Genomic DNA, 20,886 nt, shown 5'->3' with positions numbered 1-20,886 from the left:
CTGAAATTACATGCATCCATTCCAAAGTTTAAATTATTTTTTTTCTGGGAAATGGTTGGCCAAGTGAAATTTCTTTTAAAAAAAGGTTGCGTGATTTTCATAGACAGACACAAACAGCTGGTGTAACTCAGTGGGTCTGGTATCATCTCTGGATAAAAGGAATAGGTGACGTTTTTGCTATTGAGGGAGTGCAGCATGGGTTCACAAGGTTAATTCCCGGGATGACGGAACTGTCATATGTTGATAAAATGGAGCGGCTGGACTTGTAAACTATGGAATTTAGAAGGATGAAAGGGGTTCTTATTGAAACATATAAGATTATCAAAGGTTTGGACACGCTAGAGGAACATGTTCCTGATGCTGGGGGAGTCCAGAACCAGGGACCACAGTTTAAGAATAAGAAGCAAGCCATTTAGAACGGAGATGAGGAAAAACTTCTTCACATACGGTTGTGAATCTGTGGAATTCACTGCCTCAGAAGGTAGTGGAGGCCAATTCTCTGGACGCTTTCAAGAGAGAGTTAGATAGAGCTCTTAAAGATAGCGGAGTTAGGGGATATGGGGAGAAGGCAGGAACGGGGTACGGATTGTGGATGTTTGGCCATAATAGTGAATGGCGGTGCTGGCTCAAAGGGCCGAATGGCCTACTCCTGCACCTATTGTCGAGACCCTTCTTCAGATAGGTGGCATTCATTATAGACTTATTCCTGTGCATCGTGTTCGAGTGAGCAGAAAGCAGCACACAATTTGCTGTAGTGGAAAGTAAACTTGGTGAAACAAAGGCATGTACTCAAAGAATCAATGGTTAGATTATTGCTCCACGAGTAACTGTAATACTTGATGTAATTCAAACAGGAAGGATCCCAAGGTTCCAAAATACAAATGCTTGATGTTTAAAACTAGAGATAGTAATTAAAATAGCATTTAGTATGTACCTTTCAAGAACATGGGATATCTAACCAGTTTAATAGATATTGAAATATTTTTTGTTGCGATGATAAATATCTAGAAATTTTAGTTAAGCTACATAATTTTTTTACCCTTTTAGGAATTTTACTTAAGTGTAGGGTCAAGGGCTGGGTGGAAGTGTGGAAAAGTTCAGATACCAACCTTTAGTTATGGAAACAATAGAAAAACAAACAGTACCACCTGTTGAAGGATGACCTCATGGAGGAGTTTAAGGTACAATTAAGTGTTTTATTCAAGACAGAATGAAAGAAGGAAGAGTTGCCAGTCCCATTTCTATGTGCCATTCAATGATTTTTAGATTTCAAGAACTGATTTGTGAAAGATTGGAGGGGTTAGTTGTAAACGGCTTTCAATAGCAAGCATCAGTCTTTAATAGAGCTTTATTTCCTACTCGTCAAACATTATCAATATTTATCAGTTAAGTCGAAGCATATGGCTTAAAAAGGGACATCAATAGCAAGGATAGAAGTTGGCTAAGTTACAGAGGGTCATAATGAATAATTTTTCACCTCAAATGAGGTGGACCCCAGGGATCAGCATTAGGACTTTAATTTTTTTAAATGATCTGCATTAATGATCGAGACTTGTAGATGGAAGCCACAAATTCCAAACTGGTGGATGACAAACAAAAAACTGCAGACAGAATAAATTGCAACAGATAATACACTGTAGCAGGTGATGTGGACAAACGCAGGCAGATGAACTTTAATGTGGGGAAATGTGAGATGCGGAATTTCAGAAAGGTGAAGGGGCAATATGAAAGGGTAGTATTCTGGAAGAACATAGAATAGAGCACAGAATAAACTCATGGGCCAATGATATCAATGCCGACCACAATGCCAATTTAAACTGCACATCTGCCTGCACTTAATCAGTTCCCCTACATTTCCAGCCTGCTCACATCTGCCCGAAGGCATCAAACATTGCTGACGTATTAGTTTCCACCACTTCCACTGATAGCACATTCCAGGAATCTACCACTTTAAAAACTTGTAAATCTCCGTTAAATATTCCCCCACTCACCTCAAAGCTATGCTCTCTATTTAAAAGGGAACCGAGCAGCAGGATACAGGTTCACAAGTCTTTGAATATAGGACACATTGAGAAAGCAATTTAAAAAAAAAGCACACACACAATTCTGCATTTTATCAATAGAATCATTGAAAAATAAAAGCCTGGCTGCTCTGCACAATCGGTGAAGTGGTAGTTTGGCTTCAAATTCAGTACTCCATTTAATTCTGGTCACATAGAAAGATGTGAAGCCACAGAAAGAGTGAGAAAAAGATGTAAGAGAATGCGATGAGGGATTACATCCTGGGATGAGGGACTACAATGTTAAGAATAGATTGGGGAGGCTGCAATTATTTTACTACAAGATGGCTGACTGGGGATTGAGCAGAACTACATAAAATGAGATGGTTCAAGGTTTTTTATTGTTACGTATACCCATTAACAGACAGTGATATTCGATTTACCATGCAGCCATACTAAAAAAAAAAGCAACAAGACACACAACTATATAAAAGCTAACATAAACATCCACCACAGTGGATTCTCCACATTCCTCACTGTGATGGAAGGCAATAAAGTCCAATCTTCTCTCTTTATTCTGTGCTTGGATGGTGTGGATACTGGGTGACCATTTTAATTGATGCAGGGATTGAGGACAAGAAATCATTGGTATAAAAGTCAATTAATAGTGACCCAAGTAACGTTTTAAAACAACGATTGGAATCTAGGATGCATTACTTGCAGATGAGATATTACCACTTGAGAGAGAGATGGATAAGAATGTGGCAAGGAAAATTTTGCAAGGCTATGGGTAGAGGGTGGGGTCATGGTGGAACCAGTGAATTGCCCTTGTATCGGGCAGATATGTGCTGAATGTTGCAACCATTCTATGAGTTTTGCACAAACAGTGACATTGTCCAAGATACGAATGTTGTTATACTATACTCCCTAAGACATCTTTGATGTGTAGAACTATCAAATACTACTGCACCAAATGAAAAGACATTGCTGTCTTAGAACTAGCTGGACACAAGTGAATTTAGATTGAGGGCAGTGTTGTTTATAAGGCGAATATTGGAGACACGAAAAATCTGCCTTTGAGATCTGCAAAAACAAGCACCAAGCTTCGAAGCATGATGTCTTTAAAACCAATTCAGATTATGTTCAACTCAACTCAGATCAAAATTCAAAATAAATTCCCTTCAGCAAAATTCACAAGATATTCAGAAGGATTACCAACCAATGTCTTCTAAAGAAGGGACACAGAGACAATTGTAAAACACTTGCATCTAATGAGTGAAGAACAACTGGACAAACGTATCTATTGTTCAATTACTGTTGCTTTTCAATGCACCTTTCTGGTTCCCAAAACGTCCTGTATCCCATTTTAATTGTTTTTACTAATATTCCAACAGTAATTACATTCCAAGTTCTGCTACAGGAGCTCAGGGTACCATAAAATACAACCATAGATCAACAATTAACAACCCAACTAAAAGCTACATATTGTATTGGGTCCTTACATTGTATCAATAAGTGAATGGGGAAATGTTCTTTACTAACTACAGGCCACAGCACTCAAATTTCAACTAGTTTTAGATCATAAATTAGAATAAATCAAGATCAATTATTAAACTCATTGGGAATAGAGGCTTAAATAATGAACACATGTAGTTCTCCTTAATGATGGAACAAAACAAATTAAAGATTTTTTTTAAATGTTAATTTGGACAGAGTACTTAATTGATATCCTATTTTTGAAACTTTTACCACCCCAAGTGGAGATGATGGGCAATTTCCAACAATCAAATCCAAAGGCCATATTGTTGTGGACCTTATTCGTTTTATGCCTCGATCATAAATTTGCTATAATCTTTCATTCACTGAACCTACCAACGATAATGATGCTGGTTTTACTAGGTAGTCTTGTGCTGGTGTTTATGTTACAAGTCCTGTTTCACCATACCACCACCACACCCCTACCCAGTTTCTCAATATGTTTTTTGAGGTTGCTTGCAGTACAATAGATTGAGAGCGCATTCATATACCTCACGCTATCTCGCTGACAAAGTGTTGTTAATAGGCATTTGATTTTGAAAATTTCTCAGGTTCAATCTCTGGTCCAAAGTCCACTGATCTCAGCCTGACCAGTGGTAAAGAGAGTTTTAGATTGCTCCAAGGCCCCTAGATATTGGTAGTTACTGGAAAATTAATGAATCAGTTTCATCCTCATCAATATTGCAGAGGTACAGAAAAAAATCCAGGACTAGTTTAGGACATTTACGTCACACGTACTGACATTAATTAGTTACCGAACAACAATTAATGCCCACATTCTAACAAGAAACTGATAGCTACCAGAGGAAGTAGAACAATAGATTTCTCTTTCCTCTTTATTCCCAATCACAATTTGTCTTACACCACTTTACTCATCTGTTCATATCTCAACATAAAGTCTCAGAATACTTTAAAAACACAGAGATCTGCTTACACAAGTTTGATTTCTTTTTATAAAAGTTCCTTACTTCAATTACATGGGTACGAGCACTTAATCATAGATTATAACTTTCATAATTAATGGAGCAGAGTCCGATATAAGAGACTGGAACCTATTAAATTATTAAAGCTTAATAGACAACAGACAATAGGTGCAGGAGTAGGTCATTCGGCCCTTTGAGCCAGTAACGCCATTCACTGTGATCATGACTAAGATGATAGCAAAGATTAAACTACATATTTCTTTCTATACTTACTGCAGTCTCCGTTAGTAAATGGAACACTAGTCACTTCTTCCTTAACTTTTTGATGAACATTGGCTGATGTTAAATCTAACGCAGCATCATTTGTCAGTTCAGATGTCTCGACAGGCTCAATTTTTGTTGCTGGATTTTCACTCGTAAATCCTGGCGACTTGGACTTGTGACTACCATTAAAGCTGTTAGCAGGAGATGAAGCTCGAAACAATGCTGATTCCGCAGCACCTGGGCTCCGATTGTTCTGGTATTCTTGATCCCCTGTCGCTGATAAAGAATCATTAGCCATACCTTCACTTTCAGGGGAGCCGTTCTCACTGGATTTTAAACTGCTCTGTCGTTGCAAGTTCACATTAGAATTAGAGTTAACCATTTTCATCTGACTTTCCAAAGCAGCTATATTGGAGAATACCAGCAGGGGAGAGTTGGCCGGTAAGTCACTGTAAGGCAAAACTGGTTTTGAATACTCAGTTGTTGTAGGCAGCTTTGTACCTTTCTCCCCTTCCAACTCGGATTCATCCATATTTTCATCTGTAAAACTGCTGTCTAGCTCAGCATTTTCATCAGCTAGTGCTGGCTCTGGATCAGAACCATCGTAATAGCCTTCAGGCAGAGGGGTGTTTGAGATCTGACCTCCCATATGCATTCTGATGTGCTGCTGAAGGACAACAGCATTAGTGAATCTCTTGTGGCAAATTGGGCATGAATGCTGCACTCTCAAAGGAGGCTTTGCCCTATGGACCCCATAGTGAGTCTTGAGGTTGCCTTTTGTGGAAAAAGCCCTGCCACACACTTTACATTTGAATGGCCTTTCACCAGTGTGGGTACGATAATGCATTTTTAGTGAACTTTGGCAACTTAGTATACGATGGCACACAGCACATTCGTTTGGGTCAGTCAATGTTTTGTCTATATTTTCTACTAACTGTTGAAGCTTGGATGTCTCAGATGCTTGGCTGTTATCAAGTATGTTACCAAAAGGTAGCTTAGGCTTGGAGGTGTCAGACATGATGGAAGTAGCCAGAATAGGTGCATTGCCATTCTCATTTGTACACTTAACTTCTATGTTCGATTCGTAGCTGCTGATATTTGATGACAAAGACGCAGTTTCGCTTACTGCGGGAGATCGTCTTTGCAGAAAATCACTCGCAGGTACTTTATCCGAAGTATCATCAAAAGTATTTGATAGATTCATCCCAACCGAGTTGGACAACGTTTGCAAGACAGGCTTGGTGTCTGACCAATTTGCAGAAGTATCAACAGGTATAGACATGCCGTACGGAATCCCACTGCTGGTTGGAACATTGTCCAAATGTTCAGGAACTGGATATGGATTCATCCTGATGTGCGGGTACTTCTCCTTATGTCGCTGAAAATGGACCTTCAGGTTGCCCTTGGTTGTAAATCGATTACCGCAAATGTTACATTTGTATGGTCGTTCACCAGTGTGGGAACGGATATGAATCTGCAGGGCACTGTCATTTCCAAATACTTTGCCGCAAAATTTGCACTTGTGTTTGAAGAAGGACTCCTCCGAACTGGACTTTGTTTCAAACACCGCAACATTTGGGGGCTTGCCTTTCTGATTTCGCGCAGCTGAAGCAGCAGATAGTCCGATCAGTGGGCTGTGGATGGCCGCTGTATTTGGGGAGCGTGGCAGCAAGGGATTTGGAAATCTTGCAGCCGAGCTGGTGAGGCTCCCATGTTTAAGCCTGGCTGAGTTTTCGGAGCATAAAATGGAATCGGATTTGGAGGATAGCGAAGTTAGAGTACCAGCGGTTTGTAGAGATGCAGAGTCAGAGTGGTGCAAGCCTTTGTTGAAATGAGTTGAACCAACAGAAGAATGAGGTATCTGTATTGGTTTAAAACCTTCTATGGAGTAGCTCTGGCTACCCACTTTCTGCCCGATTAAAGCAGCAGCAGCAGAAAGCTGCTGAGAAAGGTGTGCCCCCAGAGCTTTGAGGGGGTCTGCAGCTGCAACAATGGATGGGTGCAGAGAATGAGGAGCCATCATTGCCACCTGGATGCGGATTTGCTCAGTTAACTGAATCTGTTGAAGTTGTTGCTGTTGCAAGCAGACCAACTGCTCAAGCAAGATTGGAATAACATTAATGTTTGCAGTTGCATTGGAGTTGCTGGCAGGCACATTGTCAGGAACGTGCTGAGTCACAGCGACCTTAGTGTTGTGAATCATCTCCAATGTGACATTAGTGTTTGGTATTTTAGACTGGGTTACATAGTTCACACCAGAGGCTGGATGTAAACTCGGAGCAGCTTTAGAGGCACATGGTTTATGAGATTCTACATTATCAACATTCATTTCAGCAGTATCATTCTCTTCATCTTTTTCTTCAGAGCTATTATTGTTGTTAGATTGATTGTTCATTTGGCCATTTGTGACGTTATCCGGACAAGGTTCTGGGCAGTCTTTTGGAGGCATTTCCCTCTCACCTTCATTCATAATCAAAACTGGTGGGTTTTTAGTGCAATTTTTCCTGTGTTCAAGGAACTTGGAAAGATCAAAGAACTCGGCACAGCATTTCTTACAGATGTTGGTTTCTTCGGTCCTACATTTCTTTGCGCTTATTTCCCCAACTCCATCATTTTGGCATACTTGAGAACCTGCAAGGCAATAACAAAAGCACAAGACTTCTTAGTACAAACCAACACACATTATAATTCAAAATGATGGTAATAGACTATCAATCTTTACAATACATACTTTTAGTAAACAATATTTCCCCCTCTTAAGAAATAGTGAACCCATTAAACAACCATTAAAATTAAACATCAAACAACCATTAAAATTAATCTTTAAGAAAGAACTGCAGGTGCTGGAAAAATCGAAGATAGACAAAAATGCTGGAGAAACTCGGCAGGTGAGGCAGCATCTACGGAGAAAAGGAATAGGCGACGTTTCGGGTTGAGACCCTTCTTCAGCCTTAAAATCAATCAAATAAATTTATTCATACACTATTTCCACCACTGCCCCTTTGACAAAAGAAAACAATTAGAGAATTCAGTTTCCTCGCTATTGTTGAAGTTGATAGAAAATTTGCAACAATCAAAACGCAAAACATAATGAGTTGGTATTTCTTTCAATCTCTAGGTTTCCTTCCAGTCCTGATAATAAACCATTCACACATTTACAAGTATAGTAAAGTCAATTAGTCAATAGACCACACCCCCACCCCACCATGAACAACAATCCCCCACTGCCCAGCCAGATCACAATGTGCTTATTGTCATATTTCCACAAAATGTTCAACAAATTGGAAGCACTGATCAGAGTTCTTAGAATACAGTCTCAGCCAATAGGACAAGTAGGCTCAGGCAAATTCTGTTCACAAATGACAATTTCGGCAGCAAAATCATTGGGAGAAATGCTGAAGTTCACATTTCATCAACCAGAATGGGCGGTGGGAGGGGATGGTGGAATCTATGGGTAGTTCCAATGTCCAACAGTAATTTCTTTAAATCTACTGCAAACCAACATTCCTTCAATGTCCTTCTATTCCCCTCATCACAACAGATAAAATAGTCAAATGTATCCATGCTAAAACAATTGACTATTTGGAACCCATATTTTGTTTAAAACTATTTTTTTAATTCATGTTGTTGCTCAGGAATTTGCTTCACCAGGAATCTCATGTAGAAGTCCTTTTTAGCCCCAACAAGGCAAGCAAGTCCAAACTCAAGAGTACAGCTAAAGATAGGCAGCGCTGGAGTAACTCCGCAGGTCAGGCAGCATCTCTGGAGATAAGATCTTGGGTCAGGACCCTTCATCAGACAGCAGCCCAATTAAATGATCGGTAATGTCCATCTGTTTTTCCTATTATGTTTCACAAACTATGCCCTAAACTGCCTTCTTAAAGCAGAATCAAAACGTTAAACTGTGGAATTGCATTGAAACATTTAGAGAGAAGCTGTTTATGGAAAAATTAAGAAACATGTCCCGATGTAAACTCATACACTGCAACTCCAATCTTTTCACTCCTCTAGTATACACTCTTCCACACTTCAAACTGTTCAACATTACACACCCTCTCAATTCACCCAAGGCATTAGGAGTGTGGCAAGAGAAGTCTGATCCCAGCGAGAAAGGGCCCCACCAAGACAAAAAAAAACACAAACAAAAACAAAAACAAAAAAATTGTAAAAGTTCCAAAGATCCCTCAAAATTATCACAACAGTGCACATCTACATAGGATGTGTCACATGTGTTGGAGAAAAATAGTTTCAACCACCATTGTACTCCAAGAATACAAATGCATTGATGGTTTGTGCTTTTAAAATTTAGCTTGCAAAATGCTTTTTTAAAAATAGATGACTAGTACTATATACAACATTTAACCACTTGCCTGGAATTTCATCCCAGAGAAAACATGACTTTAAAAGGAATAAACTAAAAATTAAACGACAAACAGATCAGTTTAATTACTACTAGTTAAGTCCATTAGGAAATGCCTGAAGGGATTGTCAGCAACACTAAATCACCATGCTAAATAATCACTAAACATCTGTGCATTTGAGATTAGGGACAGGATAATCAAAATGCCTATAGCTTTGTGCTTCTTCTCACCTTCCATCCCCCTCTAAGCACAAAAGTAACCCCTTTATTTTAAAATCTGTTTGACAATGTTACCTTAACATAAGAATGAATAGCTAGTCACAGAATTAACATGTACAGTCCTTCATCTGATAAATATGCAAAATACCTTTAAAAATATTGTTAATTCACTATTTTGCATTTAAGAAAGACCCATTGTCAGAATTAATCTTTGGTCAAATCTCATGAATAAAAAAAAACATAAGGAAAGCAGAGTGGTTGATAGAGAAGAAAACATAATTTGACACAAATTAGAATGAATATGAGAGTTTGGGGGCAATGAAAGAACTGGACACACAACAAAAAAGTAGAAAACGTAACCCAACCCAGGGTGAAGAAACTTTAAACCGTAATGCCAGTTCCTCATTTTTTACAGCATGGCGGCGCAGCAGGCGAGTTGTTCCATGACAGCACGAGAAACATGGATACGACCCCGACTATGGGTGTTGTCTGTATGGAGTTTGAATGTTTTCCCGCGCAAGTGGCCGCGCGAGTTTTCCCCGGGTGTTACGGTTTCCTCCCACCCTCCAACGAGGTTAATTGGCTTTGGTTAAAAAAAGAAAATCTTGTGTGTAGGATGGCGCTAATGTACGGGGATGTACGGAGATCGCTGGTCATGAGGACTCGGTGGGCTAAAGAGCCTGTCTCCACGCTGTATCATCCAAATGCATTCTAATGATAAATTGGTGCACGTATGTTTCATTACTTATTTTAACTCTAGAGGGAGCTACAATACATTGTAGGTCATTCCTAAAATGCTTCTATGACAACATGGCAAAATCAATTACTAGGTTGAACAAAAAGGGGACATTCTTGAATGTAATTTCGCATCAGTGTTAACTGATAAGAACTGTAATCCTGCAGCAGCACCAACACCCAAAAATAAAGAAAATTAACAGCAAAAGAAAGCCACCTTCCTGATTTTAAGAAAACTATGAGTAATTAGAGCATTTTTTAGAGGAGGGGGGGGGGGGGGGGGGAGGAGGAGGATGATTAAAGATACCTATTGTTTGCGTTTGTCTCGGGTTACTAACAAATATGTACAATTACTCCAACATTCCACACTATCAAAACAACAATGCAAGCAAACACCCTTTGACACCCATATTCTAATTTCCACCAATTATCAGTTCACCAACACCCCATATTAACTGGTCTGCACTGCCTACAGGTGCTGCCATGCCACAAATTTAAAATCTTAATTCTCAGTAATACCCTGATTCTCATTTTCCTTGGCCCCTTCCAGTCTTAATAACCTGTCAGCCTGACAACACACTATGATCTCCGCACGACTCCTGTTCTTGTTGGCTGCACAACATAATCATATTTTATTAGCCAAGTATGTTTGCCGCATACAAGGAATTTGATTTGCCATACAATAAAATGCAACAAAACACACACAAAATGCATTTTAACATAAACATCCACCACAGTGACTCCTCCGCATTCCTTACTGTGATGGAAGGCAAAAGTTCAATCTCTTCCCTTCTTTGTTCTCCCGCAGTCGAGGGCCTCGAGCCTTCCGTTGACGGGACGACCTTGGCTCACATAACTGGCGGTTGAGCCTTCTGCATCGGGGCGATCAGTTCCCGCATTAGGAGGGGGGGGGGGGGGGGGGGGGGAAAGAATCTCAGCTCCCCGCTCCGGATGATCAGACTTCGTGTCAGGCTGGTCGAATCTCTCGCGACTTGAGCGTCCTGACATCAATCTCTAACTGAGACTGGGAGCTCCTTGATGTTGAAAACCGCAGGCTGCAGTTGGAACGTCGATCCCAGGCGCCGATGGCAAGTCCATGGCCCTGCGGTGGGGCTCAGTCAGTCTCGAGCAAGGCCTCCAGCTTCATGATGTTGGGCTGCAGAGCGTCTCCACGGTCACTTCACTGAATGAACAGGCCCTCAAGTTATGCAAATAATTCCCCAAACCTGCACACTGGTGGTCTTCTTTTAAAATGTGCTCCTTAAAACACTCTTCCACCAAGTTTTAAAACAAAACTATCTGTACCAACAGCTTGGTGGTCAAGTATTACATTTTATTTGATAATAAACCTGAAGGATGGTTCAAGTGTTATCATATGTAATAAGCTTTGTTTGGCATGTTATGCAATTAGATCAAATAATACTAATCATAACTAGAGTACAATAGACAGCAAAAATATACAGAATACAGTTCAGTATTATAGAGCATAATTTTGCTGTATTACATTTTGATGTAAATTTTACTGTAAAATGCACCATAAATGTTAAACTTACTCATTAAATAAAGTAACAGAATCCCTCACCCCACCACCCTCATCCTAATCCCAACCCAACCCAAATTTAAGTGCAAATCTGCTCGAGGTAGGCTGATTGAAAGGAAAGGGATCCCAAAGGGTTAGCCAAATCAGATCACCACCAACTAGAAACAAGCAGACACAATCAAAACTTTGCCAACACCCCATTAAGAGCCGTACAAAGACTACATCTTATTGAAGTGCATCCCTGACACAATGTAACTACAACTCTGGAATGAGAACAAAGTGAGCGAAGAGGTGAAAAAAGTATTTGAAATAAAATGCCTTTTCACATATCACAAGAGGAATAAAACAATACAAAAGCATTTAAATAAATAAGGAAAACTAAACACGTTTATCATCTCAAATGTATTTTATCATTTTTTTTTTTAACATCAAAGAACACCCAAAGATAGACCTCATGACAACAAATGTTAATTGCCAATGCTTTATTGTACCAATGGTTTTGTACAATGAACATATTGGTATGAATACGCATGGTCATCAGATTCCAAAATTATCAGCGATGCAAAATTGATATAAAAGCCCTTTTCTAAATCCATACAGAGGGTGAAGAATGCTATCATATTACAGCTTCATTATTCTGGAATTCTACAGGGCAATCTAAATCAATCAATGCATGCCTAAACCTAATTAGCTTTCATCAAAATGTAATCAAAATTTAAGTAGGAATAAACATGGGTGAATTAGTATTTGCATAAATGAATCAGAATAGAAGAGTTCAATGTTTCGCAATGGAGAAATCATCAAAAAAAGGTTTTTACTGTTTTTATTTAAATAAAAGTGCTACATGTTTTCAGGGCTGCTGCTTAGTCCTTTACTCGACACTCTTTACACCCATAACTGTGTGGATAAGCTCCATCTACAAATTTGCCAATGCCACCGCTGCTGTTGGCCAAAGCATGGGTGTTAATGAGTTAAGTGTACATGAGCAATAGAAACACCTGGTTGAGTGCTTGAAGTTGCTCAAAGTCAACAAACACAAAAAATAATTGTTGAATTCAGAAAGAAGAATTCTGGAGCAGGTTTTCAGTGGTGGGACAGCAGTGGAGAGATAGCAGCTTCAAATTCCAGGGTGTTAAAATATTGAGTGAGCTGCTCCAAATCCAGCACTTAGATGTAATCACTTCAAACCAACGGCTCTAATTTCTTAGAAGTAGAAAGAGAATACTCTACCAAACCTCTATTGGAACAATATGACAATTTGGATGCAGACAATATGATTTGGCTACAGAGAATAAGAGATTTAGTCTGATCTATCATGGGCACAGCTCTCCCCATTATCAATAGCATCCACACGAGGTGCTTCCTTAAGGTGGCAGCATCAATCATCCCCCACAAACTGGGCAGTGTCCTTTTCTCACGGCTTGCATCATCTAGAGGCCTAAAGTCCCACACCACCAGATTAGGAAACAGCTACTTATCTCCTACCCATCAGATTCTTGAATGAACTGCACAACTCTAATTCTTCTCCAGCGATGGAATACTGCCAACTCCTCTTGCATCACTACAGACTAGTTTTCTACAGGTTTTGCACCATTTTTTTTTTGCATTGTCTTGCATAATTTATCTATAACTTACGTATGTTTCTGTGTGGTGTTGGAGTTTGTGATACTGCCACAAGATTTTCATTCTACCTGTACTGCACTTTACTTGTGCATACAAGAAACTCAAACTCTTTAGACAATGGGCTTTTTGTGCTTAGTTTACAGTTAACAAAAACAACAAACAGGAACTTGCCACTAGATCTGCAGAAAATTTCCATACACATTGATATGGCTTATTGTGCAATATTGACGAGCAAAAGCAAGTTGAAGCAATCGGACCCATTTAGTCACTAATTGGCAACCATCACCATGTAGCAGGCCACTTCCTAAAGCAAACATTGAACAATAACTGTAGGGAAGTGAGCAGAAGGGGGGAAAAAAACAAGCATGAAGCCATTCAAATCTCTGGAGCCTACTCTACCATTGCACGTCTGAAGAAGGGTCTCGACCTGAAACGTCATACATTCCTTCTCTCCAGAGATGCTGCCTGTCCTGCTGAGTTACTCCAGCATTTTGTGTCTATCTACCATTGCACACACGGTTGCTCCATCTCGCCCCTCGCTATAGTCTCTCCACAACACTATGTATCCAGCAGCATCTATTGCATGTAGACACAAAAAGCTGGAGTAACTCAGAGTGAGGCAGCATCTATGGAGAGAAGGAATGGGTGACGTTTTGACCCCAAAACGTCACCCATTCCTTCTCTCCATAGATGCTGCCTCACCTGCCAAGTTAGTCCAGCTTTTTATGTCTACCTTCGATTTTATCCAGCATCTGCAATTCTTTCTCACACAGCATCTATTGCATGTCTTCTACATCCACAGAATTCTAGATTGAAGTAGACATTGTCGATAAGAACTTCAGGTTTCTAGGCATAAATATCACCAACAATTTGTCCAGGACCAAGCACAATGAACGTAGGCCAAGAAAGAAGTACACTAATGCTTCTACTTCCTTAAAAGACCAAGAATAACCAGCTTGTCTCCAGCAACTCCTACCAATGTATACAGATACACTGCAGAAAACATCCTATCATGACGAATCACAGCTTGGTTTAGCAACAGCTCTGCCAGCAAGAAAATAGTGGAGTTGTGGATTTAGCCCAGTTCATCACACTGACCAATTCCCCCCCTCCCCCACCAACCTCTAATCACTTCCGTCTACACTTCACGCTACCTTGGAAAATAATCAAGGAAATATACACCTCGCCCACTTCATCCCTTCTCCCCTCTCTCGTCAGACAGAAGACAGAAAAGCTCAAACAAACAGATTAAAAAAAAAACTATTGTGGCCATGTGCACGAGGCTTTTGATTCAATAAATAAATTTAAAAAACAGTATTTCTTAATTACACAATCCCAAAACCTAATCTTAAAAACCTCTAGAAAGGCAGGATTCCATGGCATTTGCAACAAGATACAAAAGCTAAATGTTGTTTCTCTAAACCTGCTCTTTCAGAGAGCAGCCATTGCCACTCCCCCAGAGTAAGCAACTAAATGCACTTCCTCTCTATCCACCCTGAAAAACTATTGTCCTTTGGAATCCCTTATGTTTACATATTAAGGCTTTTTTTCTATCAAATGTACTATTTAGGAGGGAAGCTCAGCCAGGTCTGGAAATTCAAAGAATCTTACTGCAAATCCTGTTGGCACCAACTCCTTAAAATAACTTTGAAAAATGGCAGTGATGGTCAATGAGACTTAACCACCAAGGTTGGCCCCCTGGTGCCACAAACTGGCATCTGGTGGATTCAGGAACCACACAGCTCCTCTGCTTTCAGAGGAAGGGAAAATCTTGAAAAAATATGAAATATGTGCATGTGATTAATCTCTGCTCGCTTGTTTGGAAACAGGATCCACACGTCCTTAAAGAGCTGAAGTAGGTAGATGAAGATAGAGACACAAAAATCTAGACTAACATCAGATCAGACAGCATCTCTGGAGAAAAGGAATAGGTGACGTTTCGGATCAAGACCCGAAACGTCACCCAATCATTTCCACCAGAGATGCTGTCTGACCCGCTGAGTTACTCCTTTTTCTGTCTATCTTCGTTTTAAACAAGCATCTGCAGTTCCTTCCTACACAGTTGGCGGCCGATACCGTATCTAACCTGTGGGGCATAATTGCTTCTTGGTCTAAAATTCTAGGTTCATTTCATTTAAAAACAAGAACAATTGCTCGTTTAGAATCACCCAGCATCATACTGACATGGCGCCAATTTCTTTCCCCTACAATTTTCCCCATGAGTCTCACTGCCAATCCATCACAATAGCCATATTCTCTTCCATTTCACACAAGTGCAGACTCCATCCAGTTCAGGACTTGCAGGCAATAAAACATAGGCAACAGGTTTATTACCATTGTTAAATGTAAACCTGTAATTTATAATTTGTACTGAAGTGCCCTTAAATCACAAAAGCTGTTTATTTATTTGCTTAACAATGCATTCTTCTACAACATAGTCCAGACTACAAGAACCAGGAATTTGCTCAAAATTGCTTACATAAGCAGTCGTCCACCCATCTACAATATTAGAAAATGCTTTTGTTTAAAGTCTAATGTCCATGTTTGTTAACAATACAAAAACCCAATTAGATTACAATTCTGCAAAGTACAATAGAAATAACTTTTGCCAACTGTACTGGATTCTACTTATTTACTGAACTTGCAGTTTATTCCAACCAACCATCTAAATGGAATTACTTCTTTAAGGAATTTGACAACCCCTTACAACAGGAGACACACAGTACATTTTGTGATTAAGTATACCTGCCGACAGCTCATTTGCAAATGCCACATTAGCACTGGTGATTCCAAACAGGAAGACCATTCCAGGGCATTGAGCTTTGAAGCTTTCATGCCCCATTGACTAAGCAATGCTCATTCCTTCTACCCAAAGAATCATCCTTGAGCAGCAAGAAATGTTGGATAAATCCCACTCGTACTAGAATAGAGATCCAGCACATTTCCCCAACAAAAAATGAAACATGGTAGATACCTTGTCAGGGCCATTTCTAGAATGCAATGTGGAGGATTTCCACCTATTTAATGTTTAGAAACAGTGACATGGGGGTTTTCTCATTTCTCCCCTGCAATATCGGCAGAGGTACCATCACGGAAGAGTCTGGGGGGGGGGGGGGGGGGGGGGGGTAACCTAACACGTTTCAATGAAAAAGTGCTCCATCAATTTTCAAGTAATGGGCCTGTCCCCAAGGCTACTTTTAAGCGACTGTCATAGTCGTAGCAGGTCACTGAAAAAACGGCGATTGGACCCCCTTCGATATAAAATTCGATATTGAATCATACCTTAACAAGAACACCGCCGACAATCTGTCATCCTGGCGACAACCTACGACAGCACCTACGTCAGGAGAAGTTATGCTATGCTCATTGGCGTCAAGGCAACTGTCGCTGAAAAGTTTTTAACATTTCAAAATCCAGCGGCGATCAGAAAAACACAACGATTCTTTGGGCGATTGAGGAGACTACTCTCAACCACACAGGCGACACCCTATCCTTAACCTAGCCTAGTCGCCGAAAAATAAAAATTGCCCAAGTGGGACAGGGGCATTACTACCACAACCTGCCATTGGCACCTGCAATTTTACAAGTGCTCTCCTGGAGCAAGACTTATTGACCAAATTAGACTGACCAGTTGCAACCTTGTAGTCTCCTCATATTTATACATCCCTCAGAAATAACTTCCTTTACTTCCTCACATTTACCATGCTCTTTCAGTCAAACAATCACCTGATCTTGCTATCCTACTTTATTTTTATTGAAGATCGAAACTGGTGAAGAGTGTTGGTGTCCTCAACAAGCTCTGCCGAAGGTTCAGCAAACAATTAGGAAGTCAAATGACACATTGGCCTTTATTACAAGAGTAGAGACTTATTGCTCTAATTATATACAGCCTGAGTAAGACCACATCTGGAAGGACTGCCCAGCAAAGGGACATACATAGTGAGCAAAGGTTCATTAGATTGAGTCTTTATGGGTTTGTTTTATGACCAGAGACTAAACAGGCTGGGCCCATAAACTCCAAGTTAAGAATGAGCACTAATCTCATGGAGACAAAATTCTTAACAAATAAAAGCAAAAAAGAACATTCAGAAGGTAGTTGGCATCTGTGAAAAGAGAAACAGAATTAAGTTGCAAGTCTGAGACCCTTCATCAGAAGTGTGGTCCTCATTATTAAGGGACTTGACAGATGCAGAGTTCATGTTTCCCACTTCAGGCTGGAATGTCTAGAACCAACGGCTCAAATGTTCCAAAATAAGGAGATGGGTCATTCAGAGCGAAGTTGAGAATTGCTTCCTTCATGTAGAATGTAGCAATGGAGGCAACGTTGGTCAGTATATTCACACCAGCAAAGAAAATATATATTTTTTAAGTTAAGAGAAACTGAGGGATATGGAGATGGTGATATGAGCAACAAAGATAAATGGTGCTGCAGGCAAAAAGAGCTCAACGGCCTGTCCCAGCTTCTACTTTTCATGTTCAATATACCACATCTCAGATCTTCCTCTTTAACCTCTGAAGCCTTCACCACTTCCCTGCATTTGAAAATATTCAAACATTTTCCAAACCCCAATGCCTAGAATTTCCACTTTGTGTTTTATTTTAGATTTTCAGCATTTTGTTTTTGATTGGCTTCTTCTTTTTGTTCACATCTTTTCTAAATTCTAGTGTTTGTGACATCACCTGGTCCAAAAAAAAAAAGCAATGCTCTTAAAAGTGACCAGGATCGGCAATCTGACCCTCCTTAAATAAAAAGTCATATATTGCTGAAGAAAGAGAGAGATTTCTCTGTCCAAGGTAAGGGCCAAGCCATTCAAGCCATCCATCATGCAAAATTTCCAATCACACGCCAAAGCACTTTTAAAAAGGAGAAACATCTGCATTTTTGTTTGAAGAACTCCATTCACATCACCGTCAGCTCTGTACAGCCAAAGTAGCACTTCAGAGCGTATATAAAGCACGGAACACTATAATTTTACACAAAGCAAGATCACAAGCGAAGCAAGTACCCTGGTAAATCAGGACTGGAAGAATGTTTTGCTAAAGTAAACCAATAAGCAAGATATCCCTCGGATCCGTTGGGAATGTCAAAGTAACCCCCCCCCACCCCCAGATGCCAAACTAATTCTGAGTCTATGCCAGCTTGTAGTGCAGTAATCATATTAGTCCTGTTGCCCTACACTTTCCCCACAGCCCAGCATATTCTTCTAGCAGGAGCCCATCAGTCACCCTCACCAGCCGTGAAGTCCAGAGCATAAATATTGGAAAAATTAATATTTTGTCACATTGCCATTTGTACCATTTACTCCAAATTTTTATAATCACTCTCTCCTGATGCTTTAACCACATAATCTTTCATTTCAAATTCCTTCACAATATTGCGTACGAATGAACTGCAGATGCTGGTTTATACCGAAGATAGACACAAGGTGCTAGAGTAACTCAGTGGGTCAGGCAACATCTCTGGAGTAAAATGTTCCGGATTCCTCTTCATATCTTTAGTTTCTCTCTCTCTCCCGATTCTCAGACTGAAGGAGGTTTGGGTTCTGAACCTAAACGTCACCCGTCCTTTTTCTCCAGAGATGCTGCCTGACTCCAGCATTTTGTCTATGCTTCTCAATAGTCTTTGCTCCAAAATCACTCATTTCTCCAGTTTAACTTTTTAATCTGCAGAACCCCATAGCTCTGCTATTGCAAGTTGCATATCAGCAAATGCATTCAATTACACCTGGTCTAGAATCAGATCTAAACAGACCACAATAGTGGACTCTATTTCAAAACTATCCTTGGGACATCAAGATTGTGAAAGGCACAATATAATGCAACTTATTTCTTGGAACTGATGACATTGTGTCATCATTGAACTGGACAAAGGCTATCATTACATATCAGAGCTATTCAAAGTTAAATTTCCTTGCTTAAAACTTTATTGCTTCCATTTCTCATTAGACAGAGGCTGGTTGTTAACTGGATGTTCAAGCCATCAGAGAACATAGTCAAGGCTGGTAGTATAACAACATTTAAAATACGTTTGGACAGGTACATGGATTGGAAAGGTCTTTACAGGGATGTGGCCCAAACACATACAGCTGAAGTGGCACAGCTGGTAGGGCTACTGCCTCACAGCACCACATACCAGGCGTCCATCCTGACCGTGGGAGCTGAGCTGTCTGTGTGGAGTTTGATCGTTCTCCCTGTGACCGTGTGGGTTTCCTCCGGGTGCTCCAGTTTCCTCCCATATCCCAAAGACAAGCGGGTTTGTAGGTTAACTGGCCTCTGTAAATTTCCCCTCACATGCAGGGAGAGGGAAAGTGAGATAACATAATAGAGTGAAGGGATGATCGGCAGTCAGTGTGGGATCAGTGGGCCAAATGGCCTGTTTCCATGCTGTAACTTTAAACTAACAAAACCATTTACAGGTGGCTTGAAGTTATCCACTACCTTTTGTCAAGTAGATGATGTTCAAGAGAGAGTTAGATATAGCTCTTAGTTCTAAAGGAATCAAGGGATATGGGGAAAGAAAATTAACGGGGTACTCATTTTGGATGATCAGCCATGATCATATTGAATGGTGGTGCTGGCTCGAAGGGCCAAGCGGCCTACCCCTGCACCTATTGTCTATGTTAACATTAGCTTTGGTTTCTATGCCTTACCCTTGTGAGAAGGGGGAGGAAAACCATAGCCAAGCATTGTCACTCCTGATCACTGGGCAATAAGTTGACCTGGATATGCGCATATATTGACAAGGCAAGAACTGAAATAAATCAATCTCCTATCAACATGCCATTTGCAGCAATTTTACAATACTTGCAAACTTGACTAACAATTTAAAAAAAAAAAAAAAATGCATTTCTGAGAGTCAAGAACCAGAGGACACAAGGAACTGAATCCAGCAAAGTCGTCAATGGTGGGAAGAAAATTTGACATCAACCCGGGAAACAGAACCATTTTACAAGATTTCCCCAAAATGGAATCAGACATTATGCAGATTTAATGATTGATGTATTAATCATATAGTTTTTAAGAAGGAACTGCAGATGCTGGAAAATCGAAGGTAGACAAAAGTGCTGGAGAAACTCAGCGGGTGTAGCAGCATCCACGGAGCGAAGGAAATAGGAAAATAGAGCAAAGAACCTGAAGAAGGGTTTTGGCCCAAAACGTTGCCCATTTCCTTTGCTCCATAGATGCTGCTGTACCCGCTGAGTTTCTCCAGCACTTTTGCCTACCTTAATCATATAGTTGCCAGAATATGATCAAATGTGTTAAACAAATTGTCCAATTATACGTAAATTAAAAGCAGGCCGTTTAGACATGCAAGAGATATTCCAGCCACTGCACTAACAGCACTCCTGTCTTCCTCTTCTCCCCCCCCCCCCCCCCCCCCCCACCACAATAAGTGCCTCCCCACTCTGACAAAACTTTACCATTCACTAACAGTTAGTACATCACTGTTCATTTCACTCATGCACGACACTAAAGCTGACCAGTAAAACATACTTCCTGTTAACCTCTTGTAACAAGATACCACATTCAAGTCCTTAGTTCCCCAATATATACTTACAAACAGAGCTGAGAAGAAAGCAGCTGAACTCCGTAAGCAAGTTAAAAGCCTGAGAAGAAACAGTTGTCTTTGTCTCATTAGTGAGGCTCTCCGAATTTCCTGTACAGATTGTAATCAGTGTTCTTACG

General features: G+C 40.3%; 1 protein-coding gene across 1 annotated transcript in view; it reads right to left on the bottom strand.

The window, feature by feature from the left end:
* Positions 1-20,886, bottom strand: part of sall4 (spalt-like transcription factor 4) — a 44,035-nt gene that overhangs the window by 11,881 nt on the left and 11,268 nt on the right. The window contains exon 2 of the mRNA XM_055652460.1: positions 4,733-7,354. Coding sequence (XP_055508435.1) covers positions 4,733-7,354 — 2,622 coding nt within the window. The remainder of the gene's footprint in view (positions 1-4,732; positions 7,355-20,886) is intronic.

This window comes from Leucoraja erinacea, chromosome 21 (assembly GCF_028641065.1).
Source record: "Leucoraja erinacea ecotype New England chromosome 21, Leri_hhj_1, whole genome shotgun sequence".
NCBI lineage: Eukaryota > Metazoa > Chordata > Chondrichthyes > Rajiformes > Rajidae > Leucoraja > Leucoraja erinaceus.
Note: the sequence above shows the minus strand (reverse complement) of the source record. Positions and strands in the feature narration are given on the sequence as shown.